Here is a 23,792-nt window from a genome sequence, read left to right on the forward strand (position 1 = left end):
TAGATTATCAACAGACAAAGGACAACAAAAGAAATCCTTGTCTAGTCCTTGTCTGAGGACCTCGCACAGGCAGCAAACAAAGGACCATGGGTCAGATGTTTGTGGTCCGCTATTACACACAATTCATGTACAGGAGACCTAAGGTAGTTTTAGAAAAGTTCACCAAAAGCTATGAAACAGAACTGGGTCTCCCCAGCTATATGTACCACAATAGCAGACAGTAAAGGAAAGTCTACTGCACACTAAGTGTTCCCCGACCCCTAGTTACAGACAGACCTCTCTGCCCGCTGTGACCTCCCTGGATGCTTTAATTTAGTCCCAGGCTGTAATGATCAGCTATAAGGTGAAGTTTTATTGATAGTCCTTGTCTACACGACAGCACAAAATTATAAAAATCCAATTGTCACTGGGATGAAATTTTTTTCTGTCTGGAGCTACAATTATAAAATATAGCAGTTCTGACTAAGGTTCCATGCACACAAAACGTATGGGGGACGTTTATACAGCTGCAAATTTACCATTGCCTATAAAGACAGGCCACTTTATTAGGTACACCTGTCCAACTGCTCGTTAACACTTCATTTCTAATCAGCCAATCACATGGCGGCAACTCAGTGCATTTAGGCATGTATACATGGTCAAGACAATCTCCTGCAGTTCAAACCCAGCATCAGTATGGGGAAGAAAGGTGATTTGAGTGCCTTTGAACGTGGCATGGTTGTTGGTGCCAGAAGGGCTGGTCTGAGTATTTCAGAAACTGCTGATCTACTGGGATTTTCACGCACAACCATCTCTAGGGTTTACAGATAATGGTCCGAAAAAGAAAAAACATCCAGTGAGCGGCAGTTCTGTGGGCAGAAATGCCTTGTTGATGCCACCCCTCACAACCAAGGTAGGCAGAAGAGCATCTCTGAACGCACAGTACGTCAAACTTTGAGGCAGATGGGCTACAGCAGCAGAAGACCACACCGGGTGCCACTCCTTTCAGCTAAGAACAGGAAAACTGAGGCTACAATTTGCACAAGCTCATCGAAATTGGACAATAGAAGATTGGAAAAACGTTGCCTGGTCTGATGAGTCTCGATTTCTGCTGCGACATTCGAATGGTAGGGTCAGAATTTGGCGTCAACAACATGAAAGCATGGATCCATCCTGCCTTGTATCAACGGTTCAGGCTGGTGGTGGTGGCGTCATGGTGTGGGGAATATTTTCTTGGCACTCTTTGGGCCCCTTGGTACCAATTGAGCATCGTTGCAACGCCACAGCCTACATGAGGATTGTTGCTGACCATGTCCATCCCTTTATGACCACAATGTACCCAACATCTGATGGCTACTTTCAGCAGGATAATGCGCCATGTCATAAAGCTAGGATCATCTCAGACTGGTTTCTTGAACATGACAATGAGTTCACTGTACTCAAATGGCCTCCACAGTCACCAGATCTCAATCCAATAGAGCATCTTTGGGATGTGGTGGAACGGGAGATTCGCATCATGGATGTGCAGCCGACAAATCTGCGGCAACTGTGTGATGCCATCATGTCAATATGGGCCAAAATCTCTGAGGAATGCTTCCAGCACTTTGTTGAATCTATGCCACGAAGAATTGAGGCAGTTCTGAAGGCAAAAGGGGGTCCAACCCGTTACTAGCATGGTGTACCTAATAAAGTGGCCGGTGAGTGTATATCCCCCATAGTTGTGGGCTTGCGCAGTATGAGTGCTCACCGCGCCGTGGCCGCAAAAGAGATAGGGCCTGCTCTATAGTTGCCCTAAGAACGGCCATGCATTTCTGTTCTTTATGGAGAGAAGAGGGTTGAGCCGCGGTCCCTTCTCTAATTCTCCAGCACCCCCAACATGTCTACGTACGTAATCAGGGACGGCCTATACATGGCTGCTAAAGTCAATAGCACATTCTTCACACATGTAAACTAGCGCTTTGTTCAATCCATAAATGCAGGACCATCATACTAGTGATAAAGTGGATTACCAGGAATTTACCATTTTTACAAAATGTACCAGATGTGTAAGCAACACTGACTGAGTTCTTCATGGACCTTTGCCCCATCACCAGGGTGTAAAGTCCAGATGTGAAGGTGATATCCTTATTTTATCAGGACCTTTATACTGTGATGTCTTATCTGAGCTCAGCACACAAGGGAAAGAAGAACCCTGACCACATCACCAGAGGCACCTGTAGTTCTTGTACATGTGGGATAACGGTCGACATCACACCATGAACCCAAATACATGCCAACTAGACCAAGCCTAGAAATTTCCATTTGTATGACACCTCGACAGATGTCAGGAACTGGTAGTAAGCGTTCATATCCATCGCTGTACTAAGAGGACGGAAGCCATGGGAGGTGATGACACTAGAAAGATATGTCCGGCTCCCAGGTTGTGTATTACTCAGCAGCAGGACCAGTTCTGGAGAATAAATTATACGATGCAGGACAATGACTGCAGTGTGATGTGCTGAGGCTGGCCGCCATCACCTCCACATGGACAGCATTCTGCAGGGACAGGTCATAATTGGAATAATTTAATGATCCAAAAAAAAAAACACATGACCTCACACCCTGCGCATAAACCAGATGTGCAAAACCTGTCTGGTTACTGTGATTACAATGGAGATAGGGTTACTCGGGTCAAGAGACAACAACCTAAAATGCCACATTGTCTGACCATCATCTAACTACCCATGTGACGATAGGGCGGCCACACGCCAGGTACATGTCCTCTCTCCCGATCCCCCATCTGAGTGTGGAGACATCCAACATGATGGACACATTAGATAAAGGAGCTGACAATCAGCTAATACATATGGAGGTGCCCCAGCTTTCCTCCGATGATAAGATCACCTCCAATCCTACGCTTCCCGGTAGGGTCAGGTATGTGGAGAGGATCTGGAGGGTGACCCTGGCATAGCTGACCTACTGCAAATCCAGTACAACAATAGGACCAGTTCATTACCTCACCCCATCCTGGCGACCCCTGCCCCTATACCCTGTTATGGTTATGTAATAGAGAAGGGGGTATTGCCACAATCACTACAATTACATAACACAAAGCCCCTGTCATGTGATCTGAGCCCCCTGTCATGTGATCTGAGCCCCCTGTCATGTGATCTGAGCCCCTTCCTACCCATTAGCATCACAACTCACTTTCTATAAAGTTACAGTAATGCATAAACACGTAATCATCATTACTGTATGATCCCTTTAAGAGTCCCTGGTCTGCCCCATTGCCCTTTACGACAGTATCAGTCCCAGATCAGCGCTCTTCGGTCTCACCTGTAGGTCCATGTCCGGCAGGTCAGTCAGTCCCTGTACACACAGGACGGTGACCCGGTAATAGAGGCGTCAGCAGATCGCACCCTCCTATCTCCTATGGCAGCGGGCCGCTCTACTCCCCTGATTTAAAGCTGTGCTGCTCATTCCCAGCAGCCGGCTCCTCCAGCTCCTCCTGCCTCCCCCCGGCTCCTCCTTCACTGCCCCCGGAAATGGCGTCCCGAGCAGCCGCCTCCTGCCCTTGTCTCACGCTTAGAGACGACGCCATCTCGTATAGCAACGGCGCAGAGGGTTAATAACTGCCGCTTGTAGTGACACCTAGTGCCGCAGGGAAGGAAGTGCATGGCGGCTGTACTGTAACGTTACCTCACAGCGGCCGGCCCGGAGGTATCACAGCACACAGTATAGTAATAGTACTACTCCATCCACAGGCACATAGTATAGTAAGAGTAGTATTACTCCATCCACAGGCACATAGTATAGTAAGAGTAGTATTACTCCATACACAGGCACATAGTATAGTAAGAGTAGTACTACTCCATCCACAGGCACATAGTATAGTAAGAGTAGTATTACTCCATCCACAGGTACATAGTATAGTAAGAGTAGTATTACTCCATCCACAGGCACATAGTATAGTAAGAGTAGTACTACTCCATACACAGGCACATAGTATAGTAAGAGTAGTATTACTCCATACACAGGCACATAGTATAGTAATAGTACTACTCCATCCACAGGCACATAGTATAGTAAGAATAGTATTACTCCATCCACAGGCACATAGTATAGTAAGAGTAGTATTACTCCATCCACAGGCACATAGTATAGTAAGAGTAGTATTACTCCATCCACAGGCACATAGTAAAGTAAGAATAGTATTACTCCATCCACAGGCACATAGTATAGTAAGAGTAGTATTACTCCATCCACAGGCACATAGTATAGTAAGAGTAGTACTACTCCATACACAGGCACATAGTATAGTAAGAGTAGTATTACTCCATACACAGGCACATAGTATAGTAATAGTACTACTCCATCCACAGGCACATAGTATAGTAAGAATAGTATTACTCCATCCACAGGTACATAGTATAGTAAGAGTAGTATTACTCCATCCACAGGCACATAGTATAGTAAGAGTAGTACTACTCCATACACAGGCACATAGTATAGTAAGAGTAGTATTACTCCATCCACAGGCACATAGTATAGTAAGAGTAGTATTACTCCATCCACAGGCACATAGTATAGTAAGAGTAGTATTACTCCATCCACAGGCACATAGTATAGTAAGAATAGTATTACTCCATCCACAGGCACATAGTATAGTAAGAGTAGTATTACTCCATCCACAGGCACATAGTATAGTAAGAGTAGTACTACTCCATACACAGGCACGTAGTGTAGTAAGAGTAGTACTACTCCATACACAGGCACGTAGTATAGTAATAGTACTACTCCATCCACATGCACATAGTATAGTAAGAGTAGTACTACTCCATACACAGGCACATAGTATAGTAATAGTACTACTCCATCCATAGGCACATAGTATAGTAAGAGTAGTATTACTCCATACACAGGCACATAGTATAGTAATAGTACTACTCCATCCATAGGCACATAGTATAGTAAGAGTAGTACTACTCCATACACAGGCACATAGTATAGTAATAGTACTACTCCATACACATGCACATAGTATAGTAAGAGTAGTACTACTCCATCCACATGCACATAGTATAGTAAGAGTAGTACTACTCCATACACAGGCACATAGTATAGTAATAGTACTACTCCATCCACAGGCACATAGTATAGTAAGAGTAGTACTACTCCATCCACATGCACATAGTATAGTAAGAGTAGGACTACTCCATCCACAGGCACATAGTATAGTAAGAGTAGTATTACTCCATACACAGGCACATAGTATAGTAAGAGTAGTACTACTCCATCCACAGGCACATAGTATAGTAATAGTACTACTCCATACACATGCACATAGTATAGTAAGAGTAGTACTACTCCATACACAGGCACATAGTATAGTAATAGTACTACTCCATCCACAGGCACATAGTATAGTAAGAGTAGTACTACTCCATCCACATGCACATAGTATAGTAAGAGTAGGACTACTCCATCCACAGGCACATAGTATAGTAAGAGTAGTATTACTCCATACACAGGCACATAGTATAGTAAGAGTAGTACTACTCCATCCACAGGCACATAGTATAGTAAGAGTAGTATTACTCCATCCACAGGCACATAGTATAGTAATAGTACTACTCCATCCACAGGCACATAGTATAGTAAGAGTAGTATTACTCCATCCACAGGCACATAGTATAGTAAGAATAGTATTACTCCATACACAGGCACATAGTATAGTAAGAGTAGTACTACTCCATACACAGGCACATAGTATAGTAAGAGTAGTATTACTCCATACACAGGCACATAGTATAGTAAGAGTAGTATTACTCCATACACAGGCACATAGTGTAGTAAGAGCAGTACTACTCCATACACAGGCACGTAGTGTAGTAAGAGTAGTAATACTCCATACACAGGCACATAGTATAGCAAGAGTAGTACTACTCCATCCATCAGCACATAGCATGTAGGGTATTAATAGTACTACACCATCCACCACCACATAATATGTAGGGTATAACTAATACTACTCCATCCACCTGCACCAGCACATAGTATGGAGGGTATTAAGAGTACTACACCATCCACCATCACATAGTATGTAGGGTATAACTAGTACTACTCCATCCACCTGCACCAGCACATAGTATGTAGGGTATTAATCGTACTACACCATCCACCTACACCTGCCCATAGTATGTAGTGTATGACTACACCATCCACCTACACCAGCACATAGGAGCACATTTATTTAGCCGTCCCTGGTGCGTTCCCCGATGTGCATTGTCCGACCGGAATGCACTGTGCCGCGATTCACTAAGATCGTGTGCCCTATTTCGCTTCCCCGCTCAGGTCCGCCGGAGTTCACCATCTTCTTCCTGGTGCTTGTAAGTGCATTGGATACGACACAATTTGAATGTTCAAATCCAAACCCGTCGGATCGCGTTCACTCCAAACCCGTCGGATCGTCCGGCGGTCCGCCCCTCGATTTCTTTTGCATGAAGGCCGGAGCTGCTGTGCCAAAATCCAATTGTGTGCGACACAGTCCCCTTCTAAATACTTGTCCTGAATTCCGAAAACGCTGCGAAGTCCGACGGAGATGCGATCCGCGGACCCTTAGTAAATAAGCCCCATAGTATATAGTTTATTAATAATACTTCACCATTCACAGGCACATAGTATGTAGGGTATGACTAGTACTACCCCATCCACCAGGGTCGGACTGGGGTACCTGGGGCCCACCAGTGAAATTGTTTTTGGGGGCCCACCTACTACTACATAGAAATATTCAGGGAGAAGGGAATTTCTAAGTACTAGCGGGGGCAGTGAAACAAAGGATAAGCTAAGCCCTATCTCCCTCCATCTGTTAGGGATAGTATAAGAGTTACCTCTGGTGTCCCGGGCCTCTGCTGGTGGCTGGGCTGTGGTTAGGGATAGTATAAGAGTTACCCCTGGTTTCCCGGGCTTTCTGCTGGTGGCTGGGCTGCGGTTAGGGATAGTATAAGAGTTACCCCTGGTTTCCCAGGCTTTCTGCTGGTGGCTGGGGTGTAGTTAGGGATAGTATAAGAGTTACCCCTGGTGTCCCGGGCTTTCTGCTGGTGGCTGGGCTGTGGTTAGGGATAGTATAAGAGTTAACCCTGGTGTCTCGGGCTTTCTGCTGGTGGCTGGGCTGTGGTTAGGAATAGTATAAGAGTTACCCCTGGTTTGCCGGGCTTTCTGCTGGTGGCTGGGCTGTGGTTAGGGATAGTATAAGAGTTACCCCTGGTTTCCCAGGCTTTCTGCTGGTGGCTGGGGTGTGGTTAGGGATAGTATAAGAGTTACCCCTGGTGTCCCGGGCTTTCTGCTGGTGGCTGGGCTGTGGTTAGGGATAGTATAAGAGTTAACCCTGGTGTCTCGGGCTTTCTGCTGGTGGCTGGGCTGTGGTTAGGAATAGTATTAAGAGTTACCCCTGGTTTCCCGGGCTTTCTGCTGGTGGCTGGGCTGTGGTTAGGAATAGTATAAGAGGTACCCCTGGTTTCCTGGGCTTTCTGCTGGTGGTTGTTGTGCTGTGGTTAGGGATAGTATAAGAGTTACCCCTGGTTTCCCGGGCTTCCTGCTGGTGGCTGGGCTGTGGTTAGGGATAGTATAAAAGTTATACCTGGTTTCCCAGGCTTTCTGCTGGTGGCTGGGCTGTGGTTAGGGATAGTATAAGAGTTACCCCTGGTTTCCCAGGCTTTCTGCTGGTGGCTGGGCTGTGGTTAGGGATAGTATTAAGAGTTACCCCTGGTTTCCGGGCTTCTGCTAGTGGCTGGGCTGTGGTTAGGGATAGTATAAGAGTTACCCCTGGTTTCCCGGGCTTCCTGCTGGTGGCTGGGCTGTGGTTAGGGATAGTATAAAAGTTACACCTGGTTTCCCGGGCTTTCTGCTGGTGGCTGGGCTGTGGTTAGGGATAGTATAAGAGTTACCCCTGGTTTCCCAGGCTTTCTGCTGGTGGCTGGGCTGTGGTTAGGGATAGTATAAGAGTTACCCCTGGTGTCCCTGGCTTTCTGCTGGTGGCTGGGCTGTGGTTAGGGATAGTATAAGAGTTAACCCTGGTGTCTCGGGCTTTCTGCTGGTGGCTGGGCTGTGGTTAGGGATAGTATAAGAGTTAACCCTGGTGTCTCGGGCTTTCTGCTGGTGGCTGGGCTGTGGTAAGGGATAGTATTAAGAGTTACCCCTGGTTTCCCGGGCTTTCTGCTGGTGGCTGGGCTGTGGTTAGGGATAGTATAAGAGTTAACCCTGGTGTCCCAGGCTTTCTGCTGGTGGCTGGGCTGTGGTTAGGAATAGTATAAGAGTTACCCCTGGTTTCCTGGGCTTTCTGCTGGTGGTTGTTGTGCTGTGGTTAGGGATAGTATAAGAGTTACCCCTGGTTTCCCGGGCTTCCTGCTGGTGGCTGGGCTGTGGTTAGGGATAGTATAAAAGTTATACCTGGTTTCCCAGGCTTTCTGCTGGTGGCTGGGCTGTGGTTAGGGATAGTATAAGAGTTACCCCTGGTTTCCCAGGCTTTCTGCTGGTGGCTGGGCTGTGGTTAGGGATAGTATAAGAGTTACCCCTGGTGTCCCGGGCTTTCTGCTGGTGGCTGGGCTGTGGTTTGGGATAGTATAAGAGTTAACCCTGGTGTCTCGGGCTTTCTGCTGGTGGCTGGGCTGTGGTAAGGGATAGTATTAAGAGCTACCCCTGGTTTCCGGGCTTCTGCTAGTGGCTGGGCTGTGGTTAGGGATAGTATAAGAGTTAACCCTGGTGTCCCGGGCTTTCTGATGGTGGCTGGGCTGTGGTAAGGGATAGTATTAAGAGTTACCCCTGGTTTCCCAGGCTTTCTGCTGGTGGCTGGGCTGTGGTTAGGGATAGTATAAGAGTTAACCCTGGTTTCCCGGGCTTTCTGCTGGTGGCTGGGCTGTGGTTAGGGATAGTATAAGAGTTAGTCCTGGTTTCCCGGGCTTTCTGCTGCTGGCTGGGCTGTGGTTAGGGATAGAATAAGAGTTACCCCTGGTTTCCAGGGCTTTCTGCTGGTGGCTGGGCTGTGGTTAGGGATAGTATAAGAGTTACCCCTGGTTTCCGGGCTTTCTGCTGGTGGCTGGGCTGTGGTTAGGGATAGTATAAGAGTTACCCCTGGTTTCCCGGGCTTTCTGCTGGTGGCTGGGCTGTGGTTAGGGATAGTATAAGAGTTACCCCTGGTTTCCCGGGCTTTCTGCTGGTGGCTGGGCTGTGGTTAGGGATAGTATAAGAGTTACCCCTGGTTTCCCGGGCTTTCTGCTGGTGACTGGGCTGTGGTTAGGGATAGTATAAGAGTTGCCCCTGGTTTCCAGGGCTTCTGCTGGTGGTTGGGCTGTGGTTAGGGATGTAAGTGTTCGCACTGCACCAACCTTCCAATAAGGAAATACTGAAAGCCTTTATAAGAACTGATGACATTCACCTCACTATGGCATCCCTCACCACATAGACAAGTCCTGGCTCTCTGATCCTATAGATATAACAGTACATACTTTGAGCGCTGTCTCACACTAGAAGGTTACTCAGTGAATACAATACTGATCTGACACAGGAAGAAGTAGCATCTAGCACCTCACAGGTGTCATGTCTTCTCCTTCATGTCCAGAATTGTCGTAAAATCTGGTTGCAGAATTTTCTGGGAAGCAGATCCCCCGCACTGCGCCCCTAAAAATACCACTGTTATTTATAGTATAATGTCACCTGGACAAAACAATGTCCCACACTGTAATTCTAAAGAATCTATGAAATCCCTCTGTGCCCCGAGCATGTCAAAAATTATATTGTTACCCCCAAATATATTACTATACTAAATAAATAATTCTGTACCTTTAAAAAGTATCTATGTTCCCGCATGATTAATTACATAATATATGGTTCCCCTGTGAATTATTTTAATGAATTAATTTATCTATTTAATGTCCCTTCTAATTATTTTTTTACATTTCCCGTACTAAAAAATGTGTTATATAACAATGCTGCATAATCAATTATTTTATACAAAATGCACTGATACGTTTTTATACCATTTATTATTATACATATAATCTCCTCCAAATTATAAATGAGCATCCTTTCAATTATACATTTCTACAACTTGCCTCCTATTTCTTCATTTACACATAGTATCTGCACATTATTTAATTCTATTATTACCGTCCAGACCCGAGTATAAGCCGAGACCCCCAATGGTACCAAAAAAAAAAAAAAAAAAAATGGAAAAACATTTTGACTCGAGTATAAGCCGAGGGTGGGAAGTGTATTGGTCACAGCCTACACCCAGTATATAGCCAGCCCCCTGTAGTATACAGCCTGCCAGCCCCCTGTAGTATATATTCTGCCAGCTCCGTGTAGTATATATTCTGCCAGCCCCCTGTAGTATACAACCTGCCAGCTCCCTGTAGTATACAACCTGCCAGCCCCCTGTAGTATAAAGCCTGCAAGCCCCCTGTAGTTTAAAACCTACCAGCCCCCAGTAGTAAACAGCCAGCCCCCTGTAGTATACAGCCTGCCTGCCGCCTGTAGTATATAGCCTGCCATCCCCCTGTAGTATACAGCCTGCCATCCCCCTGTTATACAGACTGCCAGCCCCCTGTACTATACAGCCTGCCAGCCCCCCCATACACATTGTCCCCATACACATTACCGACTCCCATACACAATACCACCCCCCCATACACAATACCACCCCCCACCCCCCATACACATTACCCCCCCCATACACATAATAACCAACCACCCAGCCCCCCATACAGGATACCATCCCCCCCTACACGTACCATCACCACCTACAGCGAGTGGGGCATCACCTGTTGCCATTAGGTGGCGTCAATGGGATGTTATGTCATCTGGGAGTATCTCCGAGATTGCTAGGCTTGCCATTCAACATATCCAGAGGCAAAACAGTGATACAATACACAGTGATGTTACAGTACATGGATAATATACATAGTTATGTCACAGTAAAGGGTGATAAACAATGGGGCACATTTTCTAAAAACAGTGCTAACTGCACTGTGTGGTGTGCAGGGGGTGCCAGATTCATAATTTCCGGCACACTTTCTTCATGTATCTGGAGTCCACCAATTTTTTTTGGTGCACCTTTAACATAGGACGAGCGACACACTTCTGTCTGACTTTGCATAGTAAATGTGGCGCCCTGTATGACTGTGCATCGCAACGGCCATTTCAATGCAGAATTTAGTGTTGTGTCGGGCATAGTGCAGCCGTACCGCAATGTGTCGCAGGCACCAGAAATGTGTCTCAGACTGTGCAAGGAGTTTGCAGTAAAAAGAACGGGATAAAAGGGACAATCTATACAGTGATGTCATAGCATGGGAATAATACAGAAAGAGATGACACAGTTCAGGATTAATATTCACTCACATAGATAATGCACACAGGGATGTCACAGTACAGGGATAATACACACAGTAATGCAAGACAGGGATAGCAACATGCATAATAGACCCAATGATGCCGCAGAAGAAGGCCTTATCAGAAAATATATAGTGACTGACATTACAGGGCTTCCATCATCACTTCTTTTAACTATGTCTTCTATCTGTTTAGTGTGTGCCACGTTTGTCTCCACAATATATAAATACAGTGTGTTCGGAAATTATTCAGACTCCTTTACATTTTTCACTCTTTGTTTCATTGCATCCAATTTTTAACATCAAAAAAGTTATTTTTTTGCTCATTAATGTAGACTCTGCACCACATCTTGACAAAAACACTGAAATGTACATATTTTTGCTAATTAATTAAACAAGAAAATCTGAAATATCACATAGTCACATAGTATTCAATGGTTCTACTCTGCTTTGGAGTCCAGCTGTGTTTAATTAAACTGATTGGACTTGATTAGGAAAGGCACACACTTGTCTGTATAAGACCTCACAGTGCATGACAGAACACATGAAAATCATGAGGTCTAAGGAACTGCCCAAGGAGCTCAGAGACAGAATTGTGACAAGGCACAGATCTGACCAAGGTAACAAAAGAATTTCTGCAACACTTAAGGTTCTTAAGAACGTAGTGGCCTCCGTAATTCTTAAATGGAAGAGGTTTGGGACAACCAAAACTCCTTAACCTGGCTGTTTAGCCAAACAAAGCAATCGTGTGAGAAGAGCCTTTGTCGGGAGGTAATGAAGAACCCCAAGATCACTGTGGCTGAGCTCCAGGAATACAATAGGGAGATGGGAGAAAGTTCCACAAAGTCACCTATCACTGCAGCGTCCACCAGTCTGGACTTTAAGAAAGATTATCCCGACAGAAATCTCTCCTCAGTGCAAGACATATGAAAGTCGTATATAGTTTGCAAAGAAACACACAAAGGACTCCCAGACTATGAGAAATAAGATTCTCTGGTCGAAGATCGATATTTTTGGTGCTAATTCTAAGCGGTATGTGTGGAGAAAACCAGACACTGTTTCAGCACCTGTCCTGCAAACCGCGCAACCGCAACCAACTCACCCTGCGACATCCCTGCGGGCTAAGGCCCTGCCTAAAGCAGATAAACCACCCTGATAAGGGTGAACCCACTATCAGGAACCTAACTGACGTTCCCTGACTGACCCTACAAAATGACAGGAAAGACTTACTTTGTCTGGCAGGTGCTGCTGGATGGTGGAGCAGACAGGTAACCGGAATGCAGGAATAGACCAGTGTTCACACTGGTGCACAGAATACTAACACAGGACTGAGACAGGGAAAGCGGGATAACACTAGGAGGTAAACGATACTGAGGGACAAACAACAGATATAGGCAGACAAGTGGAGACAAACAAACCGGGTCAAAACCAAGATGGCTGCAAAGGTACAGAATCGGAAACAAAACACAGAATACCAAACAAGATATCAAGAGCATTAGATACACAGGTAAGACTTGAAATAACCAGCAAGGTATGATGGGAATAGGCAGGTATATAAGGCAGTTCCGGACACGCCTCCAGCAGCACACTGGGGGAACTGTCCATCAGGCTAGTAACCCTTGCTGGGCAGGACTGAAATGCAAGGAGCAGGGTGTGGCTCAGTTAATCCAAACACTAAGCCAAAGTTCACACACAAATTAACGCCATCTATTCTGCCAACTACGGATAGAGCGACATTTCGACACGGACGTTACACACTGCTCATCACCTGCCAAATACAATCCCAACATGCTATGTGGGCAGGGACAGGGGAACTGGTTGCAATTGAAATAAAGATGAAAACCTCTTCCAGATGCTCTGGACCTCAGACTACTGTAGACGGTTCACCTTCCAACAAGACAATGACCCTAAGCACACAGCTAGAATAATAAAGCAGTGGATTCAGAACAACTCTGTGACTATTCCTGACTGACCCAACCAGAACCCTGACCTAAACCCAAGTGAGCATCTCTGGAGAGACTGGAAAGTGGCTTCCACCAACATTCACCATCCAACCTGAGGGAACTGGAGAGGATCTGCAAAGAAGAGGCAGAGGATCCCCAAATCCATGTTGCAATTCCCATGAAGACTCATGGCTGTACTAGCTGCTTCTACGCAATACTGAGAAAAGGGGCCGAATACTGTTATGACCATGTGATATTTCAGTTTTTATTGTTTAATAAATTAGCAAAAATATCTACTTTTCAGTTTTTTGGAAATTTAAAGGGGTCTGAAATACTTTCCATACTCATTGTATATATATTTTTTGTGTCCCCCTAGGAGAAATGGTCCCCCCTAGGAGGAGTAGTATGGTGCTGCCATATGCAGGATAGATGTAACAGTAGTATGTTTGCCTGTGTTAGGATAGATCTAGTGGTGCTGTGCTCAGCCCATAAATGTAGGAGAAAAGTAGACAAACCACCAAACAATTATGAGAAGAGGGGTGATCCCAATTAAATTGTCAAGCTACCTTGTTTCCCTGAAAATAAGACAACCCCAAAAAGTAAGACCTAGCACAATTTATTTCAAGCTAATAAATATAAGGCCTCCCCTGAAAATAAGACCCATAAGGAGAAAATAAGGGCTCATTTATCGAAAGTGTTATCACTAAACATGAGAGATTGGGGCCAATGGAGTCACAAGAAATTCAGCATGAAATTTAGGGTTTGTAAAGTTATGATGAGGTTCCAGAAGATGATGATGACTTAAAATTCCAGGATCAGCAAATGTACCATTGATTGATTTACATGGAAATAGTGGAAACTACAGTAAATGAACATTTTTTTTCTTCAACATTGGGCACATTTATGGTACTAAGAATGTGGGAAACTGTACTAGAAGTTCTCTTTCCGTGCATAATTCTGGTGCACCAGAACGTGCAACAGAAATCATGAATCTGTCTCTTCCCTGCACTTTCCCAACAGGGTTCGAATTTTTTGATTTAACCCCATAGCGCAATAAGACGTACCCTTACGTCTTACTGCGCATGGGGGAGTATGAAGAGGGCTCACAGGCTGAGCCCTCTTCATACTCACCGGGCGTTTGCTTCATAATGAAGCAAACGCCCGTCGCTAACACCCGCGATCGGTGCTTGCACCGATCGCGGGTGTTAACCCTTTGATTGCCGCCGGCAAAGCTGCCGGCGGCATTAAAGAGCCGGCGGCGCGTGGGCGCCGCCATCTTGGCTCCGATCGTCACTCCCCGTGACGTCACCGGGGAGCGGCGATCCGTTGCCATGACAGCCTGGGATCACACAAAGATCCCAGGCTGTCATGATCGGGGCTTTCTATTATAATGTGCGATCTGCACATTATAATAGATGGTATGCAAAATCCCCATATACTGCCATACTGTAGTATGGCAGTATATGGTAGGATCAATCAGACAACCTAGGGTTAAAGTACCCTAGGGAGTCTGTAAAATAGTAAAAAAAATAAATAAAAAAAAGTAAAAAAAAAAAAATTATATTAAAAAAACATAAAAATTCAAATCACCCCCCTTTCCCTAGAACTGATATAAATATAAATAAACAGTAAAAATCATAAACACATTAGGTATCGCCGTGTCCGAAAATGCCCGATCTATCAAAATATAATAACCGTTTTTCACTGCGTTAAACCCCGTAGCGGAAAATAGCGCCCGAAGTCGCAAATGGCATTTTTTTGCCATTTTGAAAAATAGAAAAAATTCTATAAAAAGTGATCAAAATGTCGAACAGTCCTAAAAATAGAAGCATTGAAAACGTCATCAGAAGTCGCAAAAAATTACACCACCCACAGCTCCATACACCAAAGTATGAAAAAGTTATTAGCGCAAGAACACTGCAAAATGAAGAATTTTTTTTCTGTACAGGAGGTTTTAATTTTTGTAAATGTATGAAAACATTATAAAACCTATACAAATTTGGTATCCCCGTGATCGTATTGACCCAATGAATGAAATAGACATGTCATTTGGGGTGCACAGTGAAAGCTGTAAAAACCAAGCCCACAAGAAATGGCGCAAATGTGTTTTTTCATCATTTTCACTGCATTTAGAATTTTTTTCCCGCTTCCCAGTGCACAGCATGGAATATTTAATACCATCACTACGAAGTGCAATTTGTTACGCAGAAAATAAGCCATCACACAGCTCTGTACATGGAAAAATAAAAAAGTTATAGATTTTTGAAGGTGGGGAGTGAAAAATAAAAACGCAAAAACGAAAAAGGGCCTGGTCCTTAAGGGGTTAACATACGGCGTGCAACAAACTTTGCATCTGGTTGCAGACACTTCTTAAATACCTGTGCAAGCAGTTTACACCTACAAGAACATGCAAAGTCCGTCAGAAAACTGGCACAAAGCCCTTAGTAAATGTGACCCATTAAATCTGAATTTTTGTTCATTCATCGAAATCCCCTGAAAATGAAACCTATAGCGTTGTTAGGAGCAAAAATTAATATAAGACATTGGGGCTCATTTACTATGGGCCCTAATCGGTCATTTTCGTCGGGTTTCCCGAAAATTACCAGTTTGCACTGAATAGCCTTTGGTTTTCGGTGCACGGGATCGGATTGCGTCATATCGGCGCCGGCTTGCATGTGAGGGAAATCGGGGGCGTGGCAATCGGAAAACCCGACAGATTTGGAAAAACCGCGGTATTTTAAAAAGAAAATATGTCGCTTGACACGCACTTACATGCACCAGGAATAGGATGGTGAACTCCAGCGGACCTCAGCGCAGCAGCGACACCTAGTGGACATCGGACACACGACCTTAGTGAATCGCCAGAAGACCTGAATCCTCGTCGGAGAACGCACCGCTGGATCGCGACAGGACCGGGTAAGTAAATGAGTCCCATAGTCTTATTTTCGGAGGAAACAGTGGCAGACTCTATACATCTCTTTGGTACTGCTAGAGAGAATGGATCACTGTGCGTGGCAATGTCTGGCAGTACCATAGAGATGAGATGCAATCACTTAAACTAGGGCATGAGCCTAAAATCATCAGAGTCATAAAGTTTGTTTATTTCACCAGCACTTGTTGACTATTGTATTGTTTTCCTGAAGGCAAATACACAGTAACCATTTACTGTATGTTATCCCTGAGCAGGTTCTTCAAGGTGTGCGCTCAGCACCTCCCAGTGACTCTTCATGCAGGGGACAAGTCTATAATTAGGAAGACATCACACCTCCTAGAAGGTCTGACAGTGACTGAAGATTTCCTGTCATTTGTGTTTCCTAGGTACTATCAGCATTGTGTAAACAAAATTCAGTTTCTCCTTTAACCCCTTCCCATCGATGATGTATTTGCCTTTCCATTTATTGTTCCCCCATCCATAATTTTTTTAATTTCCTGTGTACAGAGCTGTACGGGGCTTGTTTTCTGCATAAAAAATTATATTCCCCAGTGATGGTATTTAATATTCCATGCCTTGTACTGGAAAGCTGGAATAAAAAATTCCAAATGCAGTGAAATTGCTTCAGTCTTTTGGGGGCTTTGTTTTTATGGCTCAAAATGACAACACCCCCATTCTTCTTTAAACGGTAGGATCACAGGGATACTAAATTTATATAGGTTTAATTAGGTTTTAATAGATTTTAAAAAATGAAAACCTTTTGTAGGAATTTTTTTTATTTTGCCATATACTGACACTAATAACATTTTCACACTTCAGTGAACAGAGCCATGTAGGGTATCATTTTCTGCCGGATGTGATGATGTTTTAATATGTACAATTATTTGGACTGTTTATTAAAATTTTATGTGTTGCAAAAAAGGCGAAAAAATATTGTTTCGGAAATATGGGGGCTATATTTCTTTGCCGGGAACAAAAACTTTAATGTCTTGATAGATCGGGACTTTGGACATGTTGATATCTAACATGGTAACATTTTTTTTTATTTATTTGGTTCTAGAAAAAGAAAGGGTGGCTTAAACTTTTTTTTTTTTACATTTTTTAAACTTTTTACATATTGTTTACCATATTTGCAGACCTCCTAGGGTACTTTGAACCTAGGGGGTCTGATCGTTTCTACCATATAATGTACAGCAATTCCGTTTATTTCAAAACTTACACTTGTAAAACAGATAAAAACAAAAAAAATAAAAAGGATAAACTTTAGTAAAATGTAAATAATAATAAGTGGAGACACAGGTTCCTGGACACATAATAGGGGATTGGTGTTGGGTTGCATCCCATTCCTTTGCTGTAGCATTCCTATTCCCACAACTTTCATTCACTTTACCTCTACTACCAGAGTAAAAGATCTGGGGTTGCTAGACTTGTTCTAGTGATCAGTAGGATTCTTATAGGTGGACATGATTGGTCCCCATAAAGGGAAAAAATATTTGATAAATGGAAAATATAGTTTATCAGTAACCCCCAGTATCATACCAGGAGAAATGAAATAAATCCTCTGTTTACTTGGTTGCTCCATATTCTTAATCATTAGAAGGTGCTTAAAGTATTCATATGCCTTGTCCCCCTTTAGTAACCTTACAGCCACAAACTTAGGCGCCATGTGGGTTATTTATTATTGGTTTTGCTGGGCTTTTTTGGCGCAAAAGAAAAATCTCATTGAGGTTTTTTTTGCCACTTTTCACTGCTAAAATGTTGCACAGGACTATCTCCACCACTTCACCATTCTGACATAAACATAAAAGCTACTGCCAGTGCAACGCTGTGCAAAGCCAAATTCGTGACTTTGGACTTTTAAAAAAAAAAATTCCGACTCAAACATACCTTTACATAGCGGTGGGTAAGCTGATGCTGGAGGTTGTCTTGTTTAGAGACAGAAATCAGGAGTTTATAAAAAATGTATAAGAATTTTATAAAATCTGCCCTTCATGAGCAGGACACACATTCAATAAAAATTACCCGCAAGCCAGAAAGGTCCCCATAGCGTGTGAACCTAAAATGTTTGGTGACAGTGGCCATATTGTTTATCTATTCACATGTTAGAAATGTAACCTGTAATATGTAGCTTGCACAATACGAAAACTATAGAACAGACTATCCGAACATATCACTGACATTACCTCTGATAGAGAACTTACATTTGTTCAAAGTATATCGGGTTTGTCCAAACATTTTAGGTTCACACACTATGAGGACCTTTCTGGCTTGCGGGTCATCCCTATTGCCCTGCCCACGAAGGGGCGGAGATATATAATATATATATGTATATATAATTGACAGGATCGGAGGTAGTGGTTTGTCAGAATCGGATGTAGTGGATCCTCTGGACCACCACGGAGAATGGCGTAAGCCGACACCTGGGACCGGAATCTAAGTGGCACCCGGTTTTCACCAGACCGCAAAAAGGGTTGGGCTTGCTGCGGCGTGGCACCACCAGGTCGTTCCACAGGCCCGACTTTGTCCGCGGTGGCAGCCAGGGCGTAGTACAGATTCATCAGGCAAACTCTTGGTCGGGAACAGGCAGGAGGTCAAGACAGGCAGCACAGGATCGGAATCGTGGACGTAGGAGTAGGTCAGGCCAGGCAGCACGAAATCGGAGAAGGTCGAGATGGGCAGCACAGGAGCGAGGTCAGGAATGAAATCGAGGTCATAAAAGGAAATTGGGAGAATCGCACAGGGCATCAGGAAAGCTTTTTCTAAGGCTATGGGGCACAAAGATCCGGCAGGGGACACAGGAAGGGGCAGGAAATTATCTTGGCAGGCAGCCAGCCAGAACCAATTATCAGCGTGCTGGCACTTTCAATCTTAAAGAGCCCTAAAAGAAGGGAACAAACGCGCCTACCTCGGGGAGGGAGGAGGCCGCCGCTGGAACCAGGAGAGGTAAGTTATCAGACAGGCTCCGGGGGCACAGTAAGGCACACAGGTGCTCCTGCAACCCGGAATATGGGTCACAGGAGCAACCGTGGCCGTGACAATTATATTATGGTGACATCAGTTATTATATTTCTCCTGGTCATCCAAGGACCTTGTGCCATACTACTCCTCTGTTGTCCCGTACCTTCAACTAGTATAGATTTTTTATTCCCCTGGAAGCAATCTAGGTTTCCACTCAGTGACAACATACAGAGATATTGAAGGATAAGAGACAGCGACATAACATTTTCTTTTACAATGAATAATCCTTAGTTGCCTCTTTAATTCTTGTTCTGCTTTCTTACACAGAATCAAATGTCGCTTGGAAACATGTTGCTCCATCTTGAGAACACATTGAACATGCTTGGATGGGCCCTCGTTGCCACTGCAGGTAGAGTTTCTATTAGGCTTTGAGTAAATTAAACGGCCATGGGCCCTGGGCTGTATGAATATTATAGCCCCTACAAGTATGCAATCACTTCCGACATATGGTACTAGGATCAGGCTTCTAGGAGAATGAAAGATGCCTTCCTATCTGCCTGATTTCAACCTGCAGGATTCAACCTTGAAGGAATTGTTCGTTTTTATGTGGTGCAGATGAGGGGATATTGATACCTTCACTCTTGCTACAAAGAGACTGCAGGGATTTAGGCTCTAATCTTGTATGTTCTTTGTACAGAGGTATAAGCTGCTTTCACAAATTATAGGATCCGATTCTATCCAATTCAAACCCAGACCTCACATTTCAAAGTAAACAATGCAGAAATATACCTGGGCCAACTATTCTATTAATTACCTGTACAATCACATTGCATTCACATTAGTAATGATGTTCTATGTCTTGCAGCTTTCTTTGGAGCAAATGCAACCGCTGAGATTTTATTTGCCGAATGTCCGGACACTTACTCTCACTTTTGCTTCCATGGTACCTGCCGCCTCTTGATATCAGAATGGTCAGCCTCTTGCATGTGAGCATACACGAATCATGAAACTGTATAAAGTATGAGAATAATGGATGCAGAGATGTCCCTTCTGGGGGTTAAATACAGCATTCAACCACATACCGTACATTGTAAACTGGACTTGACGATCAAACATTAGTCAGATTTACATTTCACATAAAGCCCTATCAAAGAGAACCTGACAGCTTGAATTAGGCCCCTTAACCAACTACTGGTCCTGTATGAGCGCTTTTGGTGGGCAGAAATTAAAATATGAAACTTTTGTACTTACCTAGATGTGAGTCGGATGATGCACATTGAACTCACATCTCCGCACATTTACTAAGGGCTTTTGCGCCACACTTTTGTCAGACTTTGCATGTTATTCTTGGCTAAAACGTCTTGCACAGGTATATAAGAAGTGTCTGTGCCGCTATAGTGTGGCACGTGACCCTTTTATGGCACAGCTGTGCTGGCTTCCTTGCGACACAAATTAAGGGGCATGCTGTTGGTCGGTCCGACTTATTTGGACCGATCAGCGTATCTAACATGCTAATTGTGTCACAAGCCCTTTGTTAAAGGTGCACCACAGAAACGTTGGTGAACTCTGTCGGGCCTGAGCGAGGAAGCAACAGATTCATGATTTCTGGCGCATGAATCGGTCGCACTGAGCATTATACAGGCGGTCCCCTACTTAAAGGGAACCTTTCACCAGGGACCTCATTTTTAACTAAAGACAGGTTGCAGAAGCCTTCACATCAACAGTGCAAATCTCTTTCTGCCTTTTCTTAGCATTTGCATTACAATATAATTGTGTGTTATAACTTACCTTGCTCCCTGACAAAATCATGGGATAGTCACAGGGGTTGGCTTTGGTTTGGATGCATTTCAAAAAACAACATGTGCCTTGTCTGTTATGCACTCCTCAGAGCTTGGCCCCCACCTTTCTGCTCCTGTACAGCTCCTCCTCCTGCTCCTTCTCAGATGTCACAGTCTGGTCAACCTGAAATCAGTGGGGAAGCTGTACAGGAGCACAAACATGGAGACAGCCTGCAGCTCAAACAGGTCACATGTTGTTTTTTAAAATGCATCCAAACCAAAGTCCAGCCCCTGTGACTACCCCAGGATTTAGTCAGGATGCAAGAGAAAGTTATAACACACAATTATATTGTAATGCAAATGCTTAGAAAAGGCAGAGAGGCATGTTTGCACTGCAGGTGTCATCGGCTTTTACAATCTGTCTTTAGTGAAAATGAGGTCCCTGGGGACAGGATCCCTTTAAGAACACCCGACTTAGAGACGACCCATAGTTACAAACGGACCTCTAGATTCTGGTAATTTACTGTACTTTAGCCCTCAGCTACAATAAACAGCTGTAACAGTTATCAGAGGTGTCTGTAATGAAGCTTTATTATTAATCCTGGTTCTTATGACACCCCAACATTTTTAAAATCTAATTGTCACAGAGACCCAAAAAATTTTTGTTGGGGTTACAATAATAAAGTATACGGTTCTGACTTACATACAAATTCAACTTAAGAACAAACCTACAGACCCTATCTTGTACGTAACCCGGGGACTGCCTATACACGGAAAGAGCACTTTTAGTGAAGTTTCTGACTTTCTAAGTAAATGTGCCCCATTGTGTCAAGTGAAGCCTAGATAACAACCCAGCTGCACTGCGCATGCACCGTACTTATGATGCTTGCGCAGTGAAGTCGGCTTCACTTGTCAGACCATACAGGCACCGAGCAGAACGAGAGGCAAGGTAAGTATAACCATTTTTTTTATGCGCCCCCACATGAATATTCTTCTGGACTATTTGGGACACTAAACAACCAGTCCATAAGAACCTGGTTTAGTTTAGTCTCCCAAATCCACATGACAGGTTTCCTTCAAAGGAAATCTACCATCAAAATCCATTATGATAAACCATGGACACTTGCTCATACATCCAGGCACTGTGACTGTGGTATCTGCTTATATTTATTACCCATGTCCTCCTTACTTTTAAAATCAACTTTTAAAATGAGCCTAAAGGGCTCTGAGGGTTTTACCAGTGTCCCTCTGCGCTGCCTATTCACAGGCTGTTACACTGCAAAGAGCCCTTCCCCCTCCCACTGTGTGCTGAAACTTTCTTTTCTGCAGTGAGAATACATTACGCAGAGGGAGGAGAAAGGTTGAGGGAGAGACAGTGTAATAGTTTGTAAAGCCAGATCACATTGGGGCTCGGGTAGCCCCTCAGGCTCCTCATTAGCATCATTTTAAAAGTTGATTTTAGAAAGAAGGAGGCCACAGATAACAAATATGAGAAAATTACCACAGTCACAGTGCCTGGATGTAAGTGGCTCTGGTTGGAGGATGGATTTTGATGGTAGATTTCTTTAAACATCTGATTTCAGGCTAACATTTAATGGTACGTTAGTAACATTTTAAACAGTAACCCCAACTTACTCTGATATACTTCTCCCTTCTTCCCTTCTAGATGTTTCAAAGGCTACATGGGTAATAGATGCCAGTCTATGGATTTGTTACAGGTGATGGCTGGGGACCCTCGCTCTATTTTGGTGGTGGTGGCACTGGGGCTTATATTAACAGTAATAAGCAGCACATACCTTGGCGCGTAGTAAGTATAACCCTACATATTACTCGTCTATAATTTGGCAGATCTGTTTATATGTATTAGCACATCATAAATCTGAAGATATAATGGGGATATAGCAATGCAGCTTGTCTGGAGTAAAACCAAAAGTAATTTCCATCAGTCCACAGTCATGTTATAGGGTGACCCCATCAGTACACAGTCATGTTATAGGGTGACCCCATCAGTCCACAGTCATGTTACAGGGTGACCCCATCAGTCCATAGTCATGTTATAGAGTGACCCCATCAGTCCACAGTCATGTTATAGGGTGACCCCATCAGTCCACAGTCATGTTATAGGGTGACCCCATCAGTACACAGTCATGTTATAGGGTGACCCCATCAGTCCACAGTCATGTTACAGGGTGACCCCATCAGTCCACAGTCATGTTATAGGGTGACCCCATCAGTACACAGTCATGTTATAGGGTGACCCCATCAGTCCACAGTCATGTTACAGGGTGACCCCATCAGTCCACAGTCATGTTATAGGGTGACCCCATCAGTACACAGTCATGTTATAGGGTGACCCCATCAGTCCACAGTAATGTTATAGGGTGACCCCATCAATCCACAGTCATGTTATAGGGTGACCCCATCAATCCACAGTCATGTTATAGGGTGACCCCATCAGTCTACAGTCATGTCGTAGGGTGACCCCATCAGTCCACAGTCATGTTATAGGGTGACCCCATCAGTCCATAGTCATGTTATAGGGTGACCCCATCAGTACACAGTCATGTTATAGGGTGACCCCATCAGTCCACAGTCATGTTATAGGGTGACCCCATCAATCCACAGTCATGTTATAGGGTGACCCCATCAATCCACAGTCATGTTATAGGGTGACCCCATCAGTCTACAGTCATGTCATAGGGTGACCCCATCAGTCCACAGTCATGTTATAGGGTGACCCCATCAGTCCATAGTCATGTTATGGGGTGACCCCATCAGTCCACAGTCATGTTATAGGGTGACCCCATCAGTCCACAGTCATGTTACAGGGTGACCCCAT

General features: G+C 44.2%; 2 protein-coding genes across 6 annotated transcripts in view; one reads left to right on the plus strand and one right to left on the minus strand.

The window, feature by feature from the left end:
• SGPL1 (sphingosine-1-phosphate lyase 1) overlaps positions 1–3,551 on the minus strand; it is a 27,106-nt gene extending 23,555 nt beyond the window's left edge. The window contains exon 1 of the mRNA XM_072131117.1: positions 3,295–3,551. Coding sequence (XP_071987218.1) covers positions 3,295–3,306 — 12 coding nt within the window. The 5' untranslated portion in view covers positions 3,307–3,551. The remainder of the gene's footprint in view (positions 1–3,294) is intronic.
• The window catches only part of LOC140106602 (protransforming growth factor alpha-like), a 24,554-nt gene continuing 4,297 nt past the window's right edge, over positions 3,536–23,792 (plus strand). The window contains exons 1-5 of one of the 5 annotated variants that reach the window (XM_072131121.1): positions 3,537–3,678; positions 16,469–16,603; positions 19,503–19,584; positions 20,041–20,161; positions 22,620–22,760. In XM_072131121.1, the coding sequence (XP_071987222.1) occupies positions 19,509–19,584; positions 20,041–20,161; positions 22,620–22,760 (338 nt within the window). In that variant the 5' untranslated portion in view covers positions 3,537–3,678; positions 16,469–16,603; positions 19,503–19,508. Of the gene's footprint in view, positions 3,679–6,015; positions 6,348–16,468; positions 16,604–19,502; positions 19,585–20,040; positions 20,162–22,619; positions 22,761–23,792 lie in introns of those variants that run through there. The other 4 variants (XM_072131120.1, XM_072131122.1, XM_072131119.1 and 1 more) reach the window with 4 other exon arrangements.

The sequence above is a fragment of the Engystomops pustulosus genome, chromosome 11, assembly GCF_040894005.1.
Source record: "Engystomops pustulosus chromosome 11, aEngPut4.maternal, whole genome shotgun sequence".
Classification (NCBI taxonomy): Eukaryota; Metazoa; Chordata; class Amphibia; order Anura; family Leptodactylidae; genus Engystomops; species Engystomops pustulosus.